The sequence below is a fragment of the Thermobia domestica genome, chromosome 6 (assembly GCF_964235325.1).
Source record: "Thermobia domestica chromosome 6, izTheDome1.hap1.1, whole genome shotgun sequence".
In the NCBI taxonomy this organism is placed as follows: Eukaryota; Metazoa; Arthropoda; class Insecta; order Zygentoma; family Lepismatidae; genus Thermobia; species Thermobia domestica.
In genome coordinates, this window is record NC_137459.1 from 175296471 (window position 1) to 175322486 (window position 26016).

The following is a 26016-nucleotide window of genomic DNA, read 5'->3' on the forward strand; positions in this document are numbered from 1 at the left end:
TTGTTCTAAAATCGTGTTTTCCCAGCCTTTTGAAGAGCAATTCCAAGTCCGATAGCTGCTGCTTCCAATTTTTGCTTCCTATCGCAAGGTCATCAGTTATGCGAGGTGGTAAACCTTCTAAAAGCATGCATACTGCTATACTTAACCTGGCTGCTAAAGTGGTAAGCATTCCTAGTATGATTAAATTCAAAAGTCATATATTTTTGACTTTTAGGATGCAGTAATAGCTGAAAATAGCTAGACTTTATATCGATAGTCGAGATGCAAGATTTGCCCTTGAGTACATGCAAAATGCCTTCTGTGGACTGGAATGCTCAAATATTTTGTAAACTTATTGCACGCTTGTAGACTCAAAATTAGACGGAATTCTGAAGTACTTGGTTTCCTAACTATGAGAAGTGGCAACGAAAAGGAATTATCACTAGTCTCTTTGTTAATATTAGCTTCTAAAAGCTATTTAATTTGAAAATCAATTTGCGGTCTTACTGCCAAAGGAATGGGAGGTGACCTCTGATGGAAAGAGGTTTCTTTATCTATCCTTATCTTATGTACAGTAAGGGGACACTTCTGGATGGTACACCCATATGGAGATTTACGGCAAGAGTGCTCCACCAGTTGAGTCCAAAGCATTTACCGGGAAGTATTGCAACCGAATTAGCTTTAAACGTAAGTGTGTGGCATAATCGCCAGGCACTGGAAATTCCCGTACACTTGGGTGAAATTCCCACTACCGTCTACAGCATCATTTCTCGAAAATGAGATAAATCTTAGACGTGTAGTTCTTATGCCAAACATACTACTTGATATTCGTCCTATTCGTGAAGATAAAGTGCAACAAAAAATGAAAGTCCAATCCTGTTGCTGTTGGAATGAACATTCTTTCAGTCGTTTGATCTGAAATGACTGCAGAACCTGAATAAATATTCTGTTACTTCAGGGGGGAGGGTACGAAGAGCGAATGCTCCTCTCCTTCAGTATGAAAACATACTTTTAATCAAATGCTTAGCGAGAGTGAGCCCATTGGTATAGCGCTTTTGTGACCTGAAGTTTTGCTCCCAAGTCATCTTATGTCATAGCTGACGACATAGGAGAACGGGAGATGACGAAGGAGGAATACACTCATGTGCAAATTTAGAACTGGCGACAAATGATCGGATAGCATCCATATTTTGTCGCAAATTTTGATTTTGTAAGTAGACATGTAAAAGCTCACCCGAACCTCAGAGAATCCCACTACCAATTGTTGAGTTCAAGTGGAGAACTCAGTTTAGAGCATCAGATGATTACGGAGGGAGAGAAGCATCTTAAAATATGAGGAACGAAGAATGAAAAAGACAATTCAACTTCCCTCGACCGGATTCGATCCATAAACCTCACAATTACCAAGCAACGCCTTTGCTCACTCATCCACGGAGCCACACAGAACGATAGACAGTCATACGTCAGGCACAAAGCGTTCGTTACGATTTATTAGTGATTTATTTGTAGGGGGAAGCTAGAGATATTCCCCGTCTCTAGTTTTTCTTTCCCTGGTACTAACTTAATCACTGTTGTCCCAGCCTGGGAAGAATATTTTTCACCTCTCTAGAAAATTTCCTAAAAATTTTCATACATTTTTAGCAACACAAAACATTTATTCATGGCTGTTCTGCATAATTATACTTACACAAAACAATTATTTCCATTCTATGAATTCCCGTACCAAGTAAACAGAAGTACTGAGTATGAAATTCTATATCTCGCAAATAGTTTTGCAGAAAATACCCAAACTAAATTTTCTATTTGGAACAGGGGGAAGCACGCACGCGGGGCTTAGGGAGCAGTTTGGGCTCATAAGATTTGTTTTGGAGATTAGGAGACATAAATTTACATTCAAATGACAAAATTACACGTTTAATTATACCATAATTTTACTTTTAGGAGCGCCAAATGCGTAGAACGAATGCATTCTTTCCGGCTTGGAAAAATAAAATTATGGCTGAAGGTTGAAGTGAACAGTCTGATTATGATCAGGAACAATGGATGCTACCAAGCAGTGGCGTAACCAGGAGGTCTTTAACCCCCGATATTTGTAAAAGTTGTTAACATAAGGCCTAACATTGCGGTTTTATTCAAACTTTTCTCGGGCTGGTCCCCCGGACACCCCCAAAAGAACGTTTAGCCAGCGGCCCCCCTGAAATCAAATCCTGGTTACGCTCCTGCTACCAATGATGTATTCTCTGTCACATAAGAAAATGCATGTTTTCCGCGGGATACTATCTTTTGCCCCTTACTATGAGAATGAAATAGGTACACATTCCTTGCTACCACATCGCGATTTAATTAAATGTTTTAAAAGTTTTAAAGCTTAATCCCTAAACAAATCGATAACTGCATGATCTATCTATTTGCAGTTCACACAAGACACTATAGAAATATCGTAAATCTTAACAAAAGAAAAAAATGTTCTTTCACAACGTGAAGCTTACTGTTATTGCCATTTATTTATAGCGTAGATGTCTTGTGTATCTTATTCCGTAGGTCTTTGAATCCGTGCAGAATTCTCGTTCCCGCGACCCGTGTTCGAATCTATGTCCCCCGCGACCCGTGTTCGAATCTTTGTCCCCCTACTTTTTTATTTTTATTTTTTAATTGATCAGATGGACTCCAGTAGAAAGAAATATATGGTTACAATTTAAGGTGTGATTCAATATTCTGCAAGTATTTATTTATTTATTTATTGTCAAGCGAAAAAATGAAGTAGAATTTTACAAGCGTAAAGCTGTTCTAGATTTGACTGTTAATAACAATTATGAATAAGTTTACAGCTCAAAAATAAATTGAATTTTCTTCAATTGTAGGAAATGGATTTCAGCGTGGCAAGATATGGATAACGCCAACCAATCAGAACCGTGTACTTAGTTACTACTTCCGGGAGTACTCTCCCAAGCTAGTTCTCTACAGCATAGTCCAATCCAGGTGTCAACTATGTTAATAAAATTCATTTCAAACTGTTGAGCCATTTTTCGTTATGATACACAACGTATTTTTCATTTATATACTATGTAGATATCCGTTAATAGTATTGGTACTGTTACTGTCATTTTATTGTTTTAAAGTTATTTATTGATATAAGAAACGATGTATTAAGTTTAATGTTTAACAATATCATACAAATTCACCGTGTGTATGACGACGTTTCGTCGTCTCCAGGTCAGTTCCGGTCATACCGAGACACGAGTGTGATTGCTTCCAAGTCACGAAATTTGTAACCAGTTATTACTGCTTCCAAATACCAGTAGAATAATAGGGTCTGTTCTAACCCTAACGGGTAAAAACTGACTGTAGTCAGATACTTTTTTCTAAAAACGGAGTTCGATTCTCGATAGAAGCCTATTGTTTCGGATCCCACGTTAAGCTGTAAGTCCATGTCTCATATAGCCTCGCTGCTGAATGGGACGCTAAAATCAAATCAACTACCACAACTAATAACAGACATTCTAGAAAGAGCTCTGCAGACTATTTTCTTCATAATAAACATTTTTTTCGTTTCAAACAGGACAAATATAAATGTATAATAACAAGCATTCTGTTAAAATCTTCCGAAGTATTCAGAAACCTAAGAAAAGAAAAAAAAGAAAGAAACAAAAAAAAATTGATGTATGAACTACCAAACATGGGTTCTAGCAAGCAAAGTTGGCTGTTTTTAGCATTATTCAATTTGATCAGTTGCAACATTTGCTAATAAAAAGTTGACGTTACATGTTCTCCCTGAAATATACGCAAAGGAGAAAATATCTTTTGATCAAGAATCCGGCTTTAGATTGGTTGATTTATATAAAAAGAACAGGAAGCAGAAATTCTTTCAATGAGCCACTATCGTTAGTGAGTTTGTAACGACAATATTATAACCATGAGACGTCAAACTTGTGTTGCGTTCTTCAAGGTTTAAAGTTCTTAACGTATTTCAGATTCTATCGAGAATCAAATTCAACGTGTATATTTCAAGGTGAAGTGTCCCTATCTGTTCAAGAAACTTGTATTTCAGCATCTACTGGCAATATTTTCGCTAACTTCAAATACCCTGCATTTCATTGCAGTTTATTTTATTATAAACCATTGCTTAGTTCTATTATAAAATTGTTCCTAATATTTGTCATATCTTTGACATTTTTAAGTATATATATATATATATATATATATATATATATATATATTTAAGTATATATATATATATTTCTTTATATAAAGAAATATAATGCCAAAGTGACAGTTTGAACTATAATATCTGTTTTGTTAAGGACTAAAAGATGAGAATTTTATATATAAACGAAAAAACAAAATTAGCGATATTTAGTTCCAGAAATTGGGATGATGGAAGTCAATGTGCTGATCACGCACAAAACAGCTGAAATCCATTTCCGTGACCATAGCTAATTATGGACTACAATTGAAGAGAATTCAATTTATTTTTGAGCTGTAAACTTATTCATAGTTTTCATTAACAGTCAAATCTGGAACAATTTTACGCCTGTAAAATTCTACTTCATTTTTTCGCTTGACAAGAAATAAATAAATAAATACTTGCAGAATATTGAATCACACCTTAAATTGTAACCATATATTTCTTTCTACTGGAGTCCATCTGATCAATGAAAAAATAAAAATAAAAGAGTAGGGGGACAAAGATTCGAACACGGGTCGCGGGAATGAGAATTCTGCACGGATCCAATGACCTACGGAATAAGATACACAAGACAACTACGCCATAAATATATGGCAATAACAGTAAGCTTCACGTTGTGAAAGAACATTTTTTTTTCCTTTTATTAAGTTCTACGATATTTCTATACAGTCTTGTGTGAACTGCAAATAGATAGATCATGCAGTTATCGATTTGGTTAGGGATTGAGCTTTAAAAACTTTTAAAACATTTAATTAAATCGCGATGTGGTAGCAAGGAATGTGTACCTGTTTCATTCTCATAGTAAGGGGCAAATGATAGTATCCCGCGGAAAACATGCATTTTCTTATGTGACAGAGAATACATCATTGGTAGCAGGAGCGTAGCCAGGATTTGATTTCAGGGGGGCCGCTGGCTAAACGTTCTTTTGGAGGGTGTCCGGGGGACCAGCCCGAGAAAAGTTTGAATAAAACCGCAACGTTAGGCCTTATGTTAACAACTTTTACAAATATCGGGGGTTAAAGACCTCCTGGTTACGCCACTGCTTGGTAGCATCCATTGTTCCTGATCATAATCAGTCTGTTCACTTCAACCTTCAGCCATAATTTTATTTTTCCAAGCCGGAAAGAATGCATTCGTTCTACGCATTTGGCGCTCCTAAAAGTAAAATTATGGTATAATTAAACGTGTAATTTTGCCATTTGAATGTAAATTTATGTCTCCTAATCTCCAAAACAAATCTTATGAGCCCAAACTGCTCCCTAAGCCCCGCGTGCGTGCTTCCCCCTGTTCCAAATAGAAAATTTAGTTTGGGTATTTTCTGCAAAACTATTTGCGAGATATAGAATTTCATACTCAGTACTTCTGTTTACTTGGTACGGGAATTCATAGAATGGAAATAATTGTTTTGTGTAAGTATAATTATGCAGAACAGCCATGAATAAATGTTTTGTGTTGCTAAAAATGTATGAAAATTTTTAGGAAATTTTCTAGAGAGGTGAAAAATATTCTTCCCAGGCTGGGACAACAGTGATTAAGTTAGTACCAGGGAAAGAAAAACTAGAGACGGGGAATATCTCTAGCTTCCCCCTACAAATAAATCACTAATAAATCGTAACGAACGCTTTGTGCCTGACGTATGACTGTCTATCGTTCTGTGTGGCTCCGTGGATGAGTGAGCAAAGGCGTTGCTTGGTAATTGTGAGGTTTATGGATCGAATCCGGTCGAGGGAAGTTGAATTGTCTTTTTCATTCTTCGTTCCTCATATTTTAAGATGTTTCTCTCCCTCCGTAATCATCTGATGCTCTAAACTGAGTTCTCCACTTGAACTCAACAATTGGTAGTGGGATTCTCTGAGGTTCGGGTGAGCTTTTACATGTCTACTTACAAAATCAAAATTTGCGACAAAATATGGATGCTATCCGATTATTTTGTTCCAATTCTAAATTTGCACATGTGAGTGTATTTCTCCATTATATTTGCATCTCTCGTTCTTTAATGACGTCAGCTATGACATAAGATGACTTGAGAGCAAAACTTCAAATCATAAAAGCGCTATCCTAATGGGCGTACCCTCCTGAAGTGGCAGAATATTTATTCAAGCTCTTCAAAGTCATTTCAGATCAAACGACATAAAGAGTGTTCATTCCAACAGAAACAGGAATTGACTATAATTTTTTGTTGCTCTTTATCTTCACGAATAGGACATATATCAAGTAATGTGGTTGCCATAAGAATTACACGTCTGAGATTAATCTCATTTTGGAGAAATGATGCTGTAGACGGTAGTGGGAATTTCACCCAAGTGTACGGTAATTTTCAGTACCTGGCGATTATGCCACGCGCCTTCCTTTAAAGCTAATTCGGTTGCAACACTTCGCGGCAAATGTGTCGGACTCAACTGGTGGAGAACTTTTGCCGTAAATCTCCATATGGCTGTGCCATCCAGAAGTATCCCTTACTGTACATAACCACGAAAGTAGCCTATGTCAGTTGGTGTATATGAAAATACATACCTGTATTTAAAGAGATCATGTACAGCCTTTTTCTGTTCATTCGTTAAATCCGGGTTTATGTCGAATAAGTTAATATGAAAAAGTGATTTGGTTTCGTTCAACCTATCCTGAATTTCCTGTTCAGTTCTATAGAGGTTTCATAATTTTGTTCGACTGTTTGGTGATCACTCTGTATATCTACTTCTTGAACGTTCTCTTCAACATATGCGATACTTTCCGGCAAATGTTTCGGACTCAACTGGTGGAGGACTTTTGCCGTAAATCTCCATATGGCTGTACCATCCAGAAGTATCCCTTACTGTACATAACCATGAAAGTAGCCTATGCCAGTTGGTGTATATGAAAATATATCCCTGTATTTAAAAAGTAGATCATGTACAGCCTCTTCATTCGTTAAATCCGGGTTTATGTCGAATAAGTTAATATGAAAAAGTGATTTGGTCTCGTTCAACTATTCTGAATTTTCTGTTCAGTTCTATAGAAGAATTCATAATTTTGTTCGTCTGTTTGGTAATCACCCTGTATATCTACTTCTTGAATGTTCTCTTCAACATATGTGATCGGTGTGTTTTTTACTAGTGGTACTGGCCTATTAGTTGGTTTGATATTAATAGCCTGAAATTACTCATAGGTACTTTAGTAGGCGAAGTCTGTAGCCCATACTTGTGTAACAAATTCTCTAATGGAGAGATAATAAAATATTCAGTATCCATTTTCCGATTCTTGACATTAATGGGCAAAAAGAAATGCGACCTGGCTGGTATAGTAACCTTTCGAGTAGTAAATACATCAGCCGATTTTATGCTGTTTTATTTTATGAATTGTGCTTGCAGATAATTTTTCTTGACTGTCAACTTCAATTGGATACGGCGGGGGCCGTGGTTTCTTGTATACTCATAATGTATTATTTTGCAAATCGATTTTGGCCTGTTAACGATTTAGAATATCTTCACCAAATAAAGGCAAAAAATCTTCGTGCTCTAAAATTCGAAAATAGTGGGAAAAAGTTGAGCCAATCCTGAATTTAATTAAAGCTATATAACGTAAATTTTTGACGGAATTCTCAATTCCTCGTAGATTGGTGCTAAAAGGAATTAATTTTGTGTTTGGAGGAAGCCAATGTTTGGGCCATAGGCTTAACGAGCTGTCCGTGTCAATGATTACAGGATATTTTTCTTTGTTAATTGTTACATTAATTAACAATTTATGTTCTTGATTTAACAACTTGATGTTTTATCTTCTATCGGATATCGGAGCCACAGTATAAAGCGATGTCATTAATTGTTTATTAGTGCTAGTACTTGCGACTTTCTGTTGCTCATTTACTTCCTGTCTTTCAGCCCTCTGAACACGCTCTCTAGAGGTTTTTCCCTGGGGCCCCTCTAGGCGTTTCTCTGCTGATTATTCTTATAGCATGTGCTGGAAGAATGACCTTTTTTATAGCACGTGCCGCACACTAATTTTTTCTGGCCTAGGATTACTATTATTATTTTTAGAATTTTTTTTTTCTTTCCATTTTTCTGCTGATTTTGATGGCCATTATTTGTATTTCTCGACCTGTAATTGTTACTGCTGCCTCATCTAAATTGTGAATTCTTAATAGCATTTTGGGCTACTAGAAGAATTAGTTCGGCCATTTGATTAGCTAATTTTGTGAAGTATAATGAATTATTTTCGCTAGAAGTACCAGATGTGCTAGGCGCGGGGGGTTCGGGAGGGGAATTCGGATTACCAACTTGGGGGAGGGGAAGATTTGGAGGTAATTTATTTTGTGATGCACCCTGTAGCTGTGGTGCTGAAGGTGTAGGAGAGACTGGGGCAGGTTCCTGGTATTGATTCCAATTAGGTGTTAGATTACATAATGGATATGTCAGTTGTTGATGGTTGTGTAGGGAATGAAGCGCCAGCGACTGCCGATGAGTTTTAACTGCTGACTGTTGAATTGTGATCGCAGAGTGAATATATTGCTTGTTGTAATTCTGCGTAATCACGTTTCTTCATTAGGTCATTTGCTTTTTCCAGGTTATGTGTGTGTGTTTGTAGGTCTTGAACAGTTGTGAGCGTTTCTAACGCGAGCTTTTGTAAAAAGTTTTTCTTTAATCCTAATGATAAATAATTTATTTTCTGTTCCTTGGTGGCCTGAGGCAGAACTTAACGCAGTCGTATAACTCTCAATTTCCTTAGAAAATACGCATGAATTGGCTCATTTTTGCCCTGTTAGACCTGAAAAATTTCAAACTCAGCCCGATATGCCGGTAATTTTGGTATACTCAAGTCAACTAATTGTTTGTAATTAAGTGAATCTAATTGGTTCTGGGCCTGTAACTGTAGCACTAAATCGAGCTACATGTCTTGTAAATACATCGGTAATAGTTCTTTCTTTTTCTCAGAATTCCAAGAATGCAATAACGGAAGATGGTCAAGAAGCATAAAAAAAATCTGTCGAGGTCCTCCGTAACGTGTCCCGAATATTTAGTGAGGTGTGGTATATTGAAAGCAGGCCGCGAATTCTGATCCATATTTGCACCGTTCTCCGGGAAAGTGTTCTTTCCTGTCCTAGTATGAGGCATGCACTAAAACAAAGTCAAGTCCGATTCGCTAATTTCACACTTCACTAACTTCACAAAGAAAATCACATACCTTTAAAAAGAGTTCACTTCCAGTTAATAAAAGTACTGTCCGGTAGGGGAGTATTCAGACCAAAACTGAGCCGGTCAAAGCCTCGACCATGTAAAACTTTGTCCCATATAGGTATAGGTAGAGCGTTAATAAAAAGTGTGTCCGGAATCGACTCCCACTACCGACTTTTATTATAAAACTTCTCACTATAAAGGTATTTTTACAAAATACTATCCGAGTAATCTCTTCAAATTTACAAGGTAAGTAATAGGTAGTCTTTGACTGTAAGGTCGCAGACAGGATCTCTACAGAGCCCCGAAGCAGGCTAAGCAGAGTCGAATTAGGGACCCTATGCTCCGAAGCAAGCAGAGGGAAGGTTAAATGGCCAACAGAGCCCCGAAGCAGGCTAAGCCAGGAGAAAGGATAGGCGTAGTCCCGAAGCAGACTGGAGGCCCTGGAGTTAGGTTACTCTTAACGTTCCGAAGCAAACAATAGGAGGGTCACCAGAAAGCTGGTGAAGAATTGCCGTAGTCCATCCAATTTATTGCGTTCCTTGGGTGGCGGTGGTGCTTCTGCTCCGGTGGAGTGGCTAGAAGCCGTCGTCGCAAGTGATTGTAGATCCATCTGGTGTAAAATCTTCTTGCCAAACCACGTGGTGGTGTTTGTAAACACTGGTGTGTGGAAATGTTTGTTTACCACATCACGTGGGACATTACAATATATATATATATATATATATATAAACATGACATGCAGATTAGGGGCATCGTATCATCATGACACTGCAACTCTATTAATGGTATTGAAGATGCATGAAGACGCATCTTTTGCTATTCACCAGCCATCTATACAGTTCGTTTGTGCAGTTTTCAAAAGGTCAGTACTGACAAACAAGTTTGACCGTTTGTACTAAACTGCTGGAGCATCTTGAGGTCTATTTTTGTCAATTAGTTAACCGTTTAAAGATCATGATATATACATTTACTACCGATGTCTTATGGAGACTATAGATCTGTTTTCCCAAATCATTGTATTTATTGTTTTTGCTGTTAGGTGTCCTTAACTCTGTTGTTTGGTGCAACGCATCATATTTGTCAGGTGATGGTAAATATATTAGTCAAATATTAATTCGAAGATCAGACTGCCACGAGGTTTCATTTTATGTCTTTTTCTTTATTCGTTTTCTGAAGAACTTTTTCACAAATTCATATAATGCATGCTACATTGTATGTGCTTTGAAACATATTAAAAGTTCCCCATTTCATTACCAGTTGTCAATAACTATGCAGCAGTGTGAAGGTGTGAATGAAATACTTCTTGAACGAGATGGAGTTACATTAAAGTGCAAATTCTAGGTAATTTTTAATGAATCATCAAGTGTATATCATGGTTTTGTATTAGTAATATGCTTTTAAACCTTTTTCCAGGTTCCTGTGTCGGACAAGGTGGTAGATATGTCCACTGTGTTACGAGAAATTGCTGAAAAGTCAGTAATTCGAGAAGTTCCTGGTATTAAGAGGGCCTTTATTTACATGAATCAAGATACAAATCGTGTAACATTGAAAACTGACGGACTAAATTTGGAGGTGTGTTGCAAATTCAGTTTTGATATTTTATATGTAAAGTTTCTGGATCATTATTCAATTTAACCTGCTTGTTTTGTTTACTGTGAAAGTGTTGTATTGCTTTAAGTTCTTATCCGAGTTCATTTTTGCACATATTAAGCAACTTGAGTTGTTATTTTCTCGTGACCCTATGAATGTATATGTTTAACAATAGTTTAATTGGTTTTCACGTCCTAAAATTTGTATAAGAAACGTAATTGGAAATTTTTCCAAGCGTTGCTATTCGCATAAACTGAAGTTCTTTAAATGTTCGCCTATTTGATTCTACGAAATACTTGTAAGTTTTATTCGAATTCAGAGCTATATAATGTGTCTCGTGTCTGTCCCTTTTCATTATCTTTCTTGTTTGCTCGTATTTGTACAGTCCGCAGCAAAAAACCTGCAACATGGGTATGTAAGTTTATTGTGAAACTACGCCTAACAGCGCAAGGAATCAACATAACGTCTAAGTGGCACGAATCACGCCAGGAGAAACCTCGGCGTCCTCCCCTTCACACTTATTTTGGAGCAAAAAACTTCGTCGTCTCATAATAAACTTACATGCTCATGTTGCAGGTTTTTTGCTGCGGGCTGTACAACCACTACCAACCAGTACATATTGGAGCTATGAACCTTTAAAGTTCATTTTATCATGTTTTCGGCAGCCTGTAACTCCGAAAAGAAGCACTTGTGCACCAAAGTTGGTCTATACTTTTTGTCTTGTCATGGTGTTATGGTGTTAGGAATCACCTCCCAAACATTATTCTTGTTGTTATAACCGTCACCAGGTTATAGAAGTATTTTTTTGTGGACGCTTTGTATATTTTGGAAAGACAGTAATTATTTTTTGATTTATACTTTATTCTGCGACGCAAATAAGTTCTTTTCTCGGTGGGAATTATTTCTTTCCCACGCAATTGAACAAGGAAGTCTTTATCGTCTATCCATATAAATATTTAAAACATTGCTTTGTGGTGAGAAGATTTCAGTGATCGACGAAGCTTCTCAGTGTTTCTCCCTGACTTACTAATATGCAAAAACTATTTTCTATGGTTATTTGGAACTGAATTAAGTGTATTCTTAAATCATTTATGGAAATACTACGATTCAGAGCACACCAGGTGCAGGAGCGACAAAAGATCGCCAGCCACATCTCTTTAGCAGTGCGTTATCTGAATGTTCCCACAGTCAAGTTATCGCAATGTCGTGTGCGTCGTGGCCAGTGGACTAAAACTAACGTCAACTCTTGTTTATGTTCTATTTGCTTGTACATACAGGCGATTTAACCTGAATGATTTTGAGAATGAACTGCCAACAATGATCAGTTGATCAATGCTGCTCGTATCTCGAACCTCTGAGTTCGAGGAGTCTTACTCCGGAATTGAGGGTAGCACCCACGCACGTTGCATCGGGCATCAAGTATAATGTTGTGCTAAGGGTATACGTTATTAGCTAGCCCCAATCAGTGAAATCCTAGGTTTACACACCTTCTGCGTATGTGTTATAAACGCGCCCTCCAACATTATCATTCCACTCTGGAGACTACCTATTTTTACTGAGGATTAACGTCGACATTTGAGGAGTATTTGGAGCAGCAACTATATTACTTCGTGGGATTATCCCGGCGACATTTCCCCAGTGCTAATCCCCCAAGTGCATTAGTGGTGCGAGAAAAGCATATCTAGTGGAATCATAATCATAATCTTTTCTACCGATATATAAAAGTGATAAAGGACTGTTGTATAGTGAAAAAGCAAAGTGTGATTTTATTAATTAAAATAATTATACATATTTAGTGTTGAGTGTTGTGATTGTTTTTCTAATCCGTTATTTTTTAAAATAGTATTTTAATAAATAAACATAGTGCCATTTAATCCAGTGTGTTTTTGTTGTATGTATGAACAATGTTTATGTGCGTTGTGGTCTGAGTGACCGTCTGATCGTCTGTGAGGTTTTCGAGACGCAACATCCGAACCTCTCGGTGACTTATGCTCATCTCGTTATTGAGACTGGCGGGCAATTCGGAAACGATTCTGTAATCCCTTTTTGGAGATGTCCTTCAACGTCTTACCCAGGTAAGTATAGATCTCCGGAAAACACTCATTGGCAGGACAGATCACGGAAAGCGGTTACATTGTTTTGAAACGCCATATATATATATGCAGAGTGTAACATTAATGCATGTCCAAAAGTGACAAGGTGATTGCGGACATCGAAATAAGTAAAAATGATCTTATAAACATGGGTCCGATGTCGCTTCGTTTCCGAGATACAGTGTGTTCAATTGTCGAATCTCTCCAAAGGCTCACTATGGGAAAGTGAATATAAATGTTCAATATAGCAGGAATAATACAATCAAGTGGAATTATGCCAGTGTCAATACATTTACACTAACATAGAGAATGAAGCTGATCTACATTTAAGGTTATTGGGTTGTCAGAGTTGCCAACCTGGTACAAAGTGTTACGTTTTCAAATAGCACCAGACGTCCACACGTTAGCATATGGTTGCTACATCAAAACGTTCCTAAACATGGGGCAGATCCCGCTTCGTTTTCGAAAGACAAGGCGTCCAAGTGTGAAGTCAATTAACGGCCCACAATATTAAACAACGGTTCATAGATCAAGACTCTTGCATGAAAGTGTTATTGTGTCGTTACAAATGAATGCACATGAGAATAACTTACGTATGAAGCCACAAAGTAATTAAATGTTAAAAGCCACGAAGTGATGTTATTGAGTAACAATGTTGTCCACTTCGTGTGAACGCCTAGTACTATTTGAAAACATAACACTTTGTACCAGGTCTGCAACGCTGACAACACAATAACCTTAAATGTTGATTAGTTTCATTCTCCATGTTAGTGTAAATGTATTTGCACAGGCATAATTCCACTTGATTGTAGAATTCCTGTAATATTGAACATATCCATTCACTTTCCCATAGTAAGCCACTGGAGGAACTCGACATTTCAACACTCTGTATCTCGGAAACGAAGCGGCATCGGACCCATGTTTATAGGAACATTATTTTCTTATTTGGATGTCCGCAATCACCTCGTCACTTTTGGACATGCATTAATGTTAAACCCTATATATATATGTATAGATAGATAGATAGATAGAAAAAGATAGATAGATTAATTAATTAATTAAAACATAGTTTCAATCAATACTGCTTTAACAGGATTGTTTAAAACAAACTTTCATTTTTGTTTATGAACCGTCATCTTTGCTGAGTTGAACACAAAAGTTCAAAACTACACTCTCAAAGTTATAAAGACGATCAGATAGAATTTTCGCACAGTTGTTGAGAGTTTTAGTACTCGAATGTTTGTGTTAACAATGATATTTCTAGTTAAAGTTGTGTCAAGTTTTCCATATAATTTCCTCTTACTATATATATATATATATATATATATATATATATATATATATATATATATATATATATATATATAATTCTTGTGATCATCACAATAGTATTCAGAATATGTCAGAATCAAGTTAAGAAAGAAAGAAAGAAAAATGAAGGTGTAATTTTTCTTGTTTATCTGTTTCGAAAGAAAGCTATACTAGTGTATAGCATAGTTGAATGAATCATATTGTAGCAATTTACTAATACTTCGGGGCATGATGATCACGTCCATCTATGCCGTAGGTCGTAAACGTCAACCAACTCAGTCATGAACATCTTAGTATAAAATAAAATACATTTAACTTTTCTCTCAAGCGATTCAAGTCACATTTATATGAAATTTTGGAGACTAATTAGTACAGGCTAGAGTTCTAATAATGAACAGTCAAAGAGTGTGTGAGGTGAGAAGGTACGTTCGAAGTTGGCGAGCTGCACTTCTCAAGTACAGTTCTCTCTTTCAACACTGTAAACATTCCTTTATATTTATTAGTTTATTAATTTATAATTAAAACATTCACTTTTCACGTGTCTGAGGTGGAGTAAGGAACAACGATTTACCAGATGGAGAATTTTTTGATGAAGTTGACTTGATTTTTCACATAACTAACAATAAGATAGTTGTGTGCAAGTTTGATTGAAATAGTTTGAACTATTTTTATTTGAATTATTGCACGCTTACATGTTAATAACCTCAGGACACAGCCTCATGTTTGTTGAGTAATCAAACGCATATGGACTTGGTAATAGTCCGAATGTATCTCTAAAAATGTATCACACAGTCCGAATGTATCACACAGTCTAAAAGTATCTCGAAAAAATACTATAGGGGATAGTATATGACTGTAACAAGTTTTGTATTGATAGAAGGAATAGATATGAGGGAAAAGCTTGTATACCAATACACGCTTCCCCCTCATACCTATTCTGTCTAGCAATACAAAACGAAGTATATACACATTCCTATTCCCTATACTATTATTTGAAATACATTTGGATTAAGTGCTTTTACTCGGGGCCACTCCAGAGGGGTCCAAAGTTGATGGGAGGAATTTCTGGAGGGAATTTTTTCGACATTCTCCCAATTTTTCCTGTTCAAGTACGTTATGAGCCCGAATACATATCACCTCTGGAAAGCTTGTTTCATGCTGAAGAGAGTGAACTATAAACCATGACTTTATAATGAACAGTGTTGGTGCAATAGCTATTTTACTGCGAGTCTATGATTTTCTTTATAATGGGTTAATGGGCCCCAGGAACTTACTCCTTGTTCATGGCTCCTAATTCTTTGTGCATAAATATATCTTTGGTTTGTTTATCGAGTGGACTAGATTTGGTTCGGATGTCCGGATGACAGGTTCATGGGTTCATGTCCGTTCCTTGTCAGTTTCCCAGAAGATCGCAAACACCGGACACCAGACGTGAGTTCTACAACCACAAGGGAATCTAGTCCTTGTTACGTAAATTGGGCCCACACCATACACTTGCCGTTTCTGGCCTGCACTATTGACACCACGGACGAGGACTCCATTTCATAGGGCTTCCGCCATAAGTGGACGCTTCCATCCGTGAAGTGTAGTAAAAATCGTGACTTATGAGACCAGCATACATTTAGGCCTTCTATCGTTAACTTTGCATGTTCGTTGCACAGGGAATTTGTTGGCGTTGCTGAACAAGCTTGACGCCAGGAGCGTTCGGTGCTGTAGCCACTTGTGCGTGTATGACGAATGGTCATAGGGGGTATGCTGTCGAGTTAATCACGATTGTCTTGGACAGTCAGCTGCTCCATCATGCTGTGCCTGTTAGCTTCTTACTAATAGTTGAATGCGATGCTTACTCCGATAGTATACGCTGTCCTTTGCAGTTTTTGACAATAGATAGTTACTTGTCCCTGTTGACACCAACTGTGACCCAATGTCACTACTACTGCTTTCGAACACCTCACTAGTGCAGCTGTTTGCGCGATTTTGGTACAAGTCCTTTAGAACTCTGCGATCTGACCTTTGTCAAACAACAATACATTTTGGTATTTAGGCGTCACGCGCGAACTCTACTGACTGACCATCTAGGCTTGTAGTCATATTCTGGAAAAAGGTAAAATACCATTAATGCTTTTACAGCGCTGAACAACTCTTGAAGAGAAATAATTGCATAGAATATCCACATTAAATACGTAAGCTAACCACAAGAAATCCTTGTGCATTATATATATTGCTATTTACAGTATTTCTCATCTTATCCTCGTTATTTTCAGTACTTTTATCTTGGTAGCTATCAGTGAAGTTAACGAATTTTCGATTTCATTTTTTTTTTAAATTTATTTTTAGTAAATCAACTATCTTAGTGCACAAGATAAAAGAGGAAGTTGATTTGCTGTTTTATTCATTAATATGTATAACCCTTTCTTCTTTATTTTAGTCGTAAAGCTGAATTATATAATATAAAATTCGTTTTAATGCATTCTGATTATTTTGTATCAATTTCAGGTTTTAGTAAATTATGACCGTCTTCTAGATATCAACAAGATTTACACAAATGATATTCATGCCATGGCTGAGAAATATGGTATAGAAGCTGCAAGGAACGTACTAGTTAAGGTAAGAAAGGTTTATTATTTAGTAATGTAATGTTTTTTAAAAATATGTTGAGTATCTTTCGATGTTAGTTCATGGTACGTATCTTGGAAGATCCTTACACTTCCATCAAGATTGTTCCTTGATCCCGGTACAATTTTTAAGGCTGTTGGTAATCTTTCCTCAGCCTCCTCTGAGTCGAGTTTTCTCCTATCTAATGATGATACTGATACTTCTTTTGACTTTGAGTTAGCAATAAGCCAATCATTACGAAAGTTTGCAAGGAGTCAGGTGAATAATAGAGGATTGGATCTACGGATTTATGATTTTACTACAAGCCTTCAATTAAGTATTGATAGTTCAATTTCCTCTTTCTTCACTTGAAGATCTGCAACAGCGTGTTCTGTGTATTTTTCTCTTGTAGCAGTGTGAGTGTGCAAAGAATGTGGGGAAGTAATTTAAAACAGGTTTTTAAACTCTTGCCATATCACAGCTTGGACATTTCTACTCCTCTCGTCTTATTCAAGGAGGACAAATGTATGACACTGGAAAGGAGGTTCGGTATGCTTATTTTTGCTGAAATATCACTACTTCAGTGTATTCGTTCAGTACTACTCTAGCGAAGTTTTGTGCTTGCTTTCAAAACTAAAAGCAAGCATCTGAAGTATTTCAAGGTCTTATACTTGAATTATACAATTATAAATTATGTTTTGTAGTCATTAAAATTCTGAGTGACCTAATGATTAGCACACGTGCAAGATCAATTTTATGTGTGAACCAATAATAAGGCGTGGATACTCGTAACTTAGGGGGAAACGTGTGGTCACCACATCGACTTCCCCTCGCCGGTAATGCTTTCTTTCTTTCAAGCACTCCTTCAGTTGTTTGAATACCGCACTGTCGCTACTATGTGGATTTTTACAAGCTAACCAGACTAAGCGCTGTTTAACTTCGGTGACCTCACGGGAACCAATAGACCAATGCAGCCAGCATATTGGAATAATAATAAAATCCAATTTTTACTATGACAATTTTTAATGATGTTCTAGAATGTTTATTTTAAATTATTTCTAATAATTATCCTTTATATAAAAGAAATTTAAAATGAACTTTTTTTTTTTTTAATTTTTTGTTACACAAATTTTGATTTCTCCTCAAACTATTCTATAAGAAAACGTGACAGTGCTCACTTATGAGCACATCATTTATCTTTATAAAGACGATACAACTAGGTCTTAGAAAAAAAATCGTAATTCAATGTACGGCTTACATCCACTACTTTGGACGTGAGACGAAACCGATTTGAAAGCAGTAGAGAACACACCTCATCTCCATTCGCAAAATACTCATGTAGGATTGTTCGGGGTAAGGTGATGGCCAGTGTTTCATGGAATTGAGAGCATTCTTGTGAGATATACTCTAGCAAACGGTGATACTATTGAGAGCTATTAAGACATTTAAGTGAAAAAAAAAAAAAAAAAATGTGAGATCCTCGAAAAAACCTATCTAAAAGGGTTCTCATACACCAAAGCAATATAAGGTCCATAAGTATAAGAACAAACTGGGAGGAAGTAAAATGTTGTCTCACCAAATTTAGTATCCTCAAAGCATTTTTTCTATTCCCTACTTAATAATATAAATTGAGTTTAGTGTCCCTTTCGGAAGCGCGACTATATGAGACGTGAACCTATAGCTTAACGTAGGCTCCGAACCGCATGAGCTCCCACCGGGAATCGAATTCGAGTCTCCTATGCCAAAGACGTGTATAATAATAATAATAATAATAATAATAATAATAATAATAATAATAATAATAATAATAATAATATGATGGACTGCGTTCTAGTAGGGATGAAGGAGGTATTAGGGCTGATAGTGATTTCATAAACACTAGAAATCCGGATTTATTTTCAGGTTTACGAAAATCTTATAGATTGATGTAAGAAGTAATTTGCACTGAGGAGGGATCACATTTTGATATGTGGGAAAGGTTTTCCGCCTGCACACCACCTTATTTTTGGATAAATTAGAAAGTTGTCCATTACCACCGTGTAATACAAATATTATAAAATTGTACGGCAAGAATAGAAAAAAAAATACAAAATAAAAACTGTAAAAGCATCGACTGAGATTCGAACCAGGTTCAAAAGCACTAAATCGACAGAGAAAGTAAGAACTTAGTACGCATGGCTATCGAAACAACTACAGAGCTTCCTTCCAATTTTATGGACAGAGAACGAATTTCTTAAGTTTCTTTTTTAACGAATCTTGTGGTCGAAAAGCGTGTGTGCTTTACCTAAAACCAAGTTTTCTGCATTTACCAAGTACTATATTATGTTACAAATGTATCATTACATGAAGTTACGAAAAAAGAACTGAGTATTTCAAACAGTAAACTGTGAGGTGTCCGGAAGCCTCGTTATTTTATTTTCCTATGACTTCCCCTACCTTCAGTACGAATGCGTTGTTCGCTAACCTACAATTTTAATTGTTAAAAAAAAAAAAAAAAAAAAAAAAAAAAAAAAAAAAAATCGGGCGTACAATTATATCTTGGAGAGGTGTACAATTTATGCACTTCTAGGCGAACAAATCTTTCACATTCTGGGTATAACCTTAACGTTACTGGCGAAAGATCAAATTTAGATGATCATATGACTATAAAATAATTAACGTATAAGTGCTATTTTGCTTTTTAGTCTATTGTGAGAGCTATCCCGAACCAATGTATTTTGATACGTGATTCTGAGAAAGACATTGTTGTTGAAACATACTTAAAACTACCGTAGATGCGGGCTACTTGGACCCAATTTTGCAATAAATTCGTTCTTTTGTCCTGTATTCATCCACGAAAACTCGAAAGCTATTGTCGTAACTTATAACTAATAGAACTACAAGCATTATTGTACATATCGAGGGCGTCTTTAGTTACATATATTGAAAACAAAGCGCAGGCGATTGCTGTGAAAGCATGGTTCCAAGTAAGACTCGCGTTCGGGCTACTTGAACCCACCCCCATATTTTCTAACAAAATACCATTGAAATCTGCTCTGAAACTAAGTAGGACACAGGTGTTGAAAGAATAACACTTTTTATTTATTTCAAAACAGAAATAGAATATGTCAAGAGGTACTATCAAATAAGATATGAGACATATTGTAGGCACAAGAACATGTTGCTACTGAAAACATAAATAGCACAAACACAAATTCTCTAATGGCACAAACTCTCCCACTTAGCCAAAGAGAAGTATTTGAAATTAAATAATACATAGTTACGAACATAAAATAAAATTAGGTACATCTGTCGTGGGTCATCTTCAGAAATTGTAGTTAGGTTGCAAGTCTCAGAAGTGTAGTGAAAACAAACTCCTTTTAATTAATTGAGGAGGAAGGCTAGAACAGTCTTCATCTTCCGTTTTTACCTTCTTTTATCGTTTCCCCCGTTTTGGTGGACGATTTTGTTTAGGTGTGCCAGTAGACAATTCTTGTGACTGAAGGTCACTTTCAGAAATACTTTTCCCGGGGGACACTTGCAATTTCTTCCTTCTCTTGACGCGAGGGGTGACAAATTCATTCCTTTTCTCCTCAAGCTGTGCCAGGAATGCTTCTCCAATTAAATCCAAATTTGTGGTTCTATCTTGATTAGGTAATCGCCTCATGATTTCCTCTTTATTTAATGGGAATACCCCACACTTCTTGAACCCGGCCTTTAAATTGTCAGGTAAATTTGGTCGCAAATCCAGTAGCACTCTTTTGAGTAGCATTGGGAACTGATCTTTCGGCAAAGTTGACAGTCTTTTCCCAGCATCTGATTGTTTCCATTTTGTGAGAATATCCCTCCATTTCATTTTAAGAGGCCTAAAGTAGGCAACATCTAGGGGCTGAGTCAAATGGGAGGAATTTGGTGGCAAACACCCAAAGTGAATATCATTTTCCGCACACAGTTTGATGACATTTACGCTGAAATGGGAGGACAGATTATCTCCAATGAGGATCTTTTTCCCTTCTTGTTTCCTAAGTGTTGGCAGGACATGAGATATAAACCAGTCTTCAAAAATTGCCGAATCTATCCGTCCGTGCTTACTCCTATTGTAACGCGTTCCAGTGTGTCCATTTTCTGTCCATGTTGTCCAAAGATTGTCGGCCTTGTAAATTACATAAGGCGGAAGTGAAAATCCTGCTGCATTACCGCAGAACATAACGCTGGTACTTGACTTTGTAGAGTTCATTATTCGTTCTGGATATTTACATCCTTGACGGCAAATGATCTTTTTTCTTCCGGGTCGTCACTCATGTTGGTCTCATCATAATTATAAATATTTTCTGGGGGGATTTTGTTAAGCAACTCACTTAAATTGTCCATATAATCGCTGATTACTTTTTCATCCACAACTGCACGAGCCCTCTTTATGTTAGCAGCGAATCTAGTCGTTAACTGCGGGTGTCGTTTCAAAAATAACTTCACCCAATCTCGACCGGGAAGATTGTCTTTGAAAGCAACGACAGTTCTGCCATGCATAGCTAAATAAGACTTCACAATAAACCTGAAATCAAGTTCATCAACGGGAAATCCGAAATCACAGACTTTCTCAAGATGGCTAGCGAAGGCTAATTCTTCTTCTTCAGTGAACGATTTCGGATGGTCTGGATTCTGCCTTGATCTGTTCTTCAATCTTCTCTTTATGGTGGAACGACTTATCTTAAAGTGAGCTTCAGCTTCTCTTTGTGACATTTTCCCCGACCGAATTGCTGCCAAACATTCTTCAAGCTGTTGTTCTGTAAAATCAGCATATTTTCGACTTCCATGCAATCGTTTATATTGTTGTACCATTATGTACCAGTTTCTGTAAGGAAACAATGAAAAATTCTTTCTTACGTGACATGTAAAAACAAACCTCTATGCTACATTGATAAAGATAACAAAGGATGGGGTGGGACCAAGTAGCCCTGTTTTCCAGGTCATGGGTACACACTTCATAAATAATGAAATTACGCATACACCTTAGTGTATATGAGAAAGTTTACCTGTCAGTTTCATTAACCTATATGTAATTACGTATGTGTTTACTTGCCCTTCGATCCACTTCCTTACAAATAACTTCCACACTTAAAAGTTTGGCGCGCAATAAACACACTCTTTTCGTTAACAATTATTCTCACCAATGCTGCTATTTCGTGGCCTACCACAGAACTAGTTTCAACATGTCTACACCTTAATTATGACGCAATCTAACGGATCTGACAGTGAACTCACTCAACATTGCATTCCATATGGGAGTTAAAACGACGCAAACATTTTTTTTTTTTTTTTTTTTTTTTGGTGTGGGTCCAAGTAGCCCCTTAAGGGTCCAAGTAGCCCGCATTTACGGTACGTGTTTTCCGTAGCTTGTATTATGTGTAACCTTGATTCAATACAACACTGAAGGAATAATTGTTTTCCAAGAAAATTGACGGAGTGTTGTTGAACTGTAACTGATGGTTTGTCAAAAATACCTCTATCTAATTTATACGAGTATTTTCGAAATTTGCAAAGATTCAACGATAGGGAAGTTTAATAACAAATAAGCCTCTATATTTTCGTTTAATCTTATCGTGAGATAATTGAATTACAAAGAAAAAAATTGAAGTACTAACAAACTTTATTCGAGTACCAACACAACTGGAAAATAAAGAAATAGTAAAATATAGTTTAACAGAGGGGAAAATGTTTTCTAGCTCTGTTCTTCACTTCGAGTGTTAATTACAATAAAACAGTTCGCATTTCTGTCATGAAATTAGTGCACACATTATTTGCATCATCTACATATTTTAAATTCTATGGTGATTTACATATAAATGAACTAAACACATAGATTTTAATTGTCGAGAAATATTAATCGTAAACTTCTCTCCCCTTAGTCCTGAGGGGAGATGCTGAACTCCTACCAGGCGTCTCCCCGGATGGTGGATAGGGGAAACCACCAAACATGGCGAGTACCGGATTGGGCCAAAAGCAGTAATGCTGCCTTGCAGTTAGAAGAGATATCTAGAAAGGCAATTCAATAAACCCGGAGAGAAAAATTCCGATCTTCTAGGATGGAACTTGATCGTGAAGCCAGCACCTTCATCCTAGAAAAAAAAAAAAATCATGAAACCTTAGAATCAGCCTCAGATAGATTACAAAGGGGATGATAAAAACTAGAACAATGTCCGAAACAATGAAGAAAAAATCAGGCATATAAGTGCTATCCTAAAACATGAATATACAGCGATGTAACAGTCCGGAGGATGCAAGAAATAGCAAATTAGTTGCTACAATAGAAAATAGATTTAATAGCTCTCCAAGAGATAAGTTGACAGGGAAGCGGCAGAATAGATAAGAAAGAATATCAAGTATTTTAAAAAGTATTGTGCCTTTTGCTCAAGTGATGGTATTAGTGTCCCAAAGCTGAGGACATGAGAGTTACGGCAGGTCAGGCCTAACACCATTTGACAGCTGACAAATGAAGGGAGTAGTAATATTTGTAATTAGACGTTAGGAATTGTGCTGTAAAGATGAGCGAACTTTCCGCAAAACTCGCTACGTTTTACAATTTTATTTCGATAAAGATGCAGATGCTGTGCAGATCCGTGAAGGAATTTATGCTATTTGTGAGTAAGATGCACTATCAAAAGCAACAACCAGAAGATGGTTCACTCGTTTTTGTTCTGGAATTTTCTATGTCCAAAATGCTCCTCGCAATGGGCGGCCACTCACAGCAAGTGTATGACAAAAGTGGACCAAGACCTGGATGTAAGCAGTCATGACAATGCCATAAACATCCATCACGAAACAGTGATAGACGACTTGGAGATAGTTGGCTACGAAAAGAAGCTCAACCATTGAGCGCCACATGATCTGACTCAAAAACATTTATTCAATCTAATTTATATCTGTTGAAACATAAATAACTCGAACTATTTCTGAAGTGGTTGATGACAACTTATGAAAAGTGGATAACCTACGACAACAATGTGGGAAAGAAGACAAGAATGTGGTCGAAGCGAGAAGCAGCTCCACAGTCTGTTGCAGTGCCCACACTAACGCCCAGTAAGGTTATGCTGTGCGTTTGTTGGGATTAGATGGACTTTGTGCATCACGAACTGGTGCCACCGGGCAGAACGATAGACTCGGACCTGTGCTGTCGACAATTAGCGCGAGTGAACCTATCAATTCAAAAGAAGTGGGCAAAATTAGTCAGTAGAAATGGTGTCGTATACCACGCTGACAACACCACACTGCATACATCTTTGACGACCTATAAGAAATTTACAGAATTTGGATAGGAGGTTTCAATGTATCCACGGTATAGCCCAGATCTTGCACCGTGAGACTACTATTTGTTTCGATCTTTGCAGAACTCTCTGGTGCTGTTAAAAGTTAGTTTCGAAAGAGGCCAGTGGAAGCCACGTGTCGTAATTTTTTGACCAGATACCACATATGTTCTATAGCGACGGGATTGTAGTGTTGCCGGAAAAATGACAGGTCAAAATTTAAAAAGTACACATGTCTTTTCATAATGATACTTTCAAATACATTTTCAATATTGACTTTTAAATGCTCAGTAGTTTTTAGATAACTTGATATATGGCGGTATACAATGGACTGATAGAAGAAGAGGACGGTTATGAACATGAGTTATTTATAAGGGAAACGAGAGAGGAGCTGATGGGATATGAAGCCGCCATCAACAGAATATGCAGAATGTGGTTTAAAGGAAAATTCGAGAACATAACAATAGTAAGAGCACTTGTACCTACTGGTGTAAAAGAATCATCTCAAGAAGATGCTTTTTAAGACGAATTAGAGAGGATATATCACAGGACACCTAAATGACTTAATTATGGTGATGGGGATTTTTATGCCAAAATTGGAGAAGAAGAACACGTGAAAAATGTGGGTGGAACTATTTCTATACACAATGAGACAAACTGAAATCGAAATAAGCTAGCAAAATTCTCAGGAAGTAATAGCATAGTTACTAGGAGCACGTTTCGTCATAAGAACACACACCTCGAAACCTTGCGAATACCTGAAACAGGGTATGTAAATCAAATAGATCATGTTTAGATACAGAAAAGGTAACCACTTCAATAATAGATGCACGTAGCTATAGAGACTCTAAATGTAACTCAATTGACTTCTTAATAAGAGTAAATCTGTGGAAAAGACTACACAGGCAAGAACAGAAAAATGGAATACACAAAAAATAAACTCAGGAAGAAAACCAGTGTCGATCGCAGGACAGAATAAAAGAAGAAAAGGAAAACTAGAAAGGTGGACTAGAAGAAGATGCAGAAGTGAAAACGGAATGGAATAAAATAGCAAGTGTTGTAAGACAGTAGCAAAAGAGTTAATTGGAGAAAGAGCGTAAAGAATAATAATGAATAGTTTGATTTGGAATGTGTCAATAGTATCCGAGAGAAGAATGAAGCAAGAGCAAATGCTAAGGGATACCCGAGCGAAATGTGAATATTATTGAGAAATGGTTAGGAAAAAAAAATGTTGGAAAAAGAAAATAATACCTTAAAAGACAGTAGAAGAAATGGAGATATTAGAGAAACAGAATGAAATAAGAGGAGTTCATGGAGCGACCAATAGAGGGAATAACACATCCAATCTAAAGCGGGGGACTGCAAAACTAAGGATGGTGAACTAATAATACGAGGAAGAAAAGTATCGGAAAGATAGGAACAATATTTTCAGGTACTGCTAAACATTGAGCAGTTGAGGAATGGGGAAGAGGAATCAAATAAAAGATGGGAGAGAATGACAACATGAAGATGAAGACTATTACAACCACTCACCTACACAGGAAGAAGCAGTAAAATCCATAAAGAAAATAAATATAAGTAAACCCCCTGGTAAAGATAACATCACAATCAAACTGATAAAGAATAGAAGAGGAAATAATAATAAAAAAACAATAACTAAGCTAATCTAACATGTATGGGAAGGGAAATGATGGAAGACTTGAGATTATCCGTCCAATATGTAAGAAAGCGGACGAGCTAGATTGCTCGAATTTTAGTAGCGCCATTCCTTAATACAGTTTATAAGATTTTCTCCAGTATTCTGAACGACAGAATTAAGAAGATAGCGGAAGAAA

At 36.8% G+C, this 26016-nt stretch overlaps 1 protein-coding gene across 4 annotated transcripts in view; it reads left to right on the forward strand.

Moving 5' to 3' along the window:
• Positions 1-26016, forward strand: part of LOC145688339 (DNA-directed RNA polymerase I subunit RPA1-like) — a 475886-nt gene that overhangs the window by 182866 nt on the left and 267004 nt on the right. For all 4 annotated transcript variants that reach the window (XM_081762462.1, XM_081762461.1, XM_081762464.1 and 1 more), the window contains exons 29-30: positions 10726-10884; positions 16803-16913. In XM_081762462.1, the coding sequence (XP_081618588.1) occupies positions 10726-10884; positions 16803-16913 (270 nt within the window). The remainder of the gene's footprint in view (positions 1-10725; positions 10885-16802; positions 16914-26016) is intronic.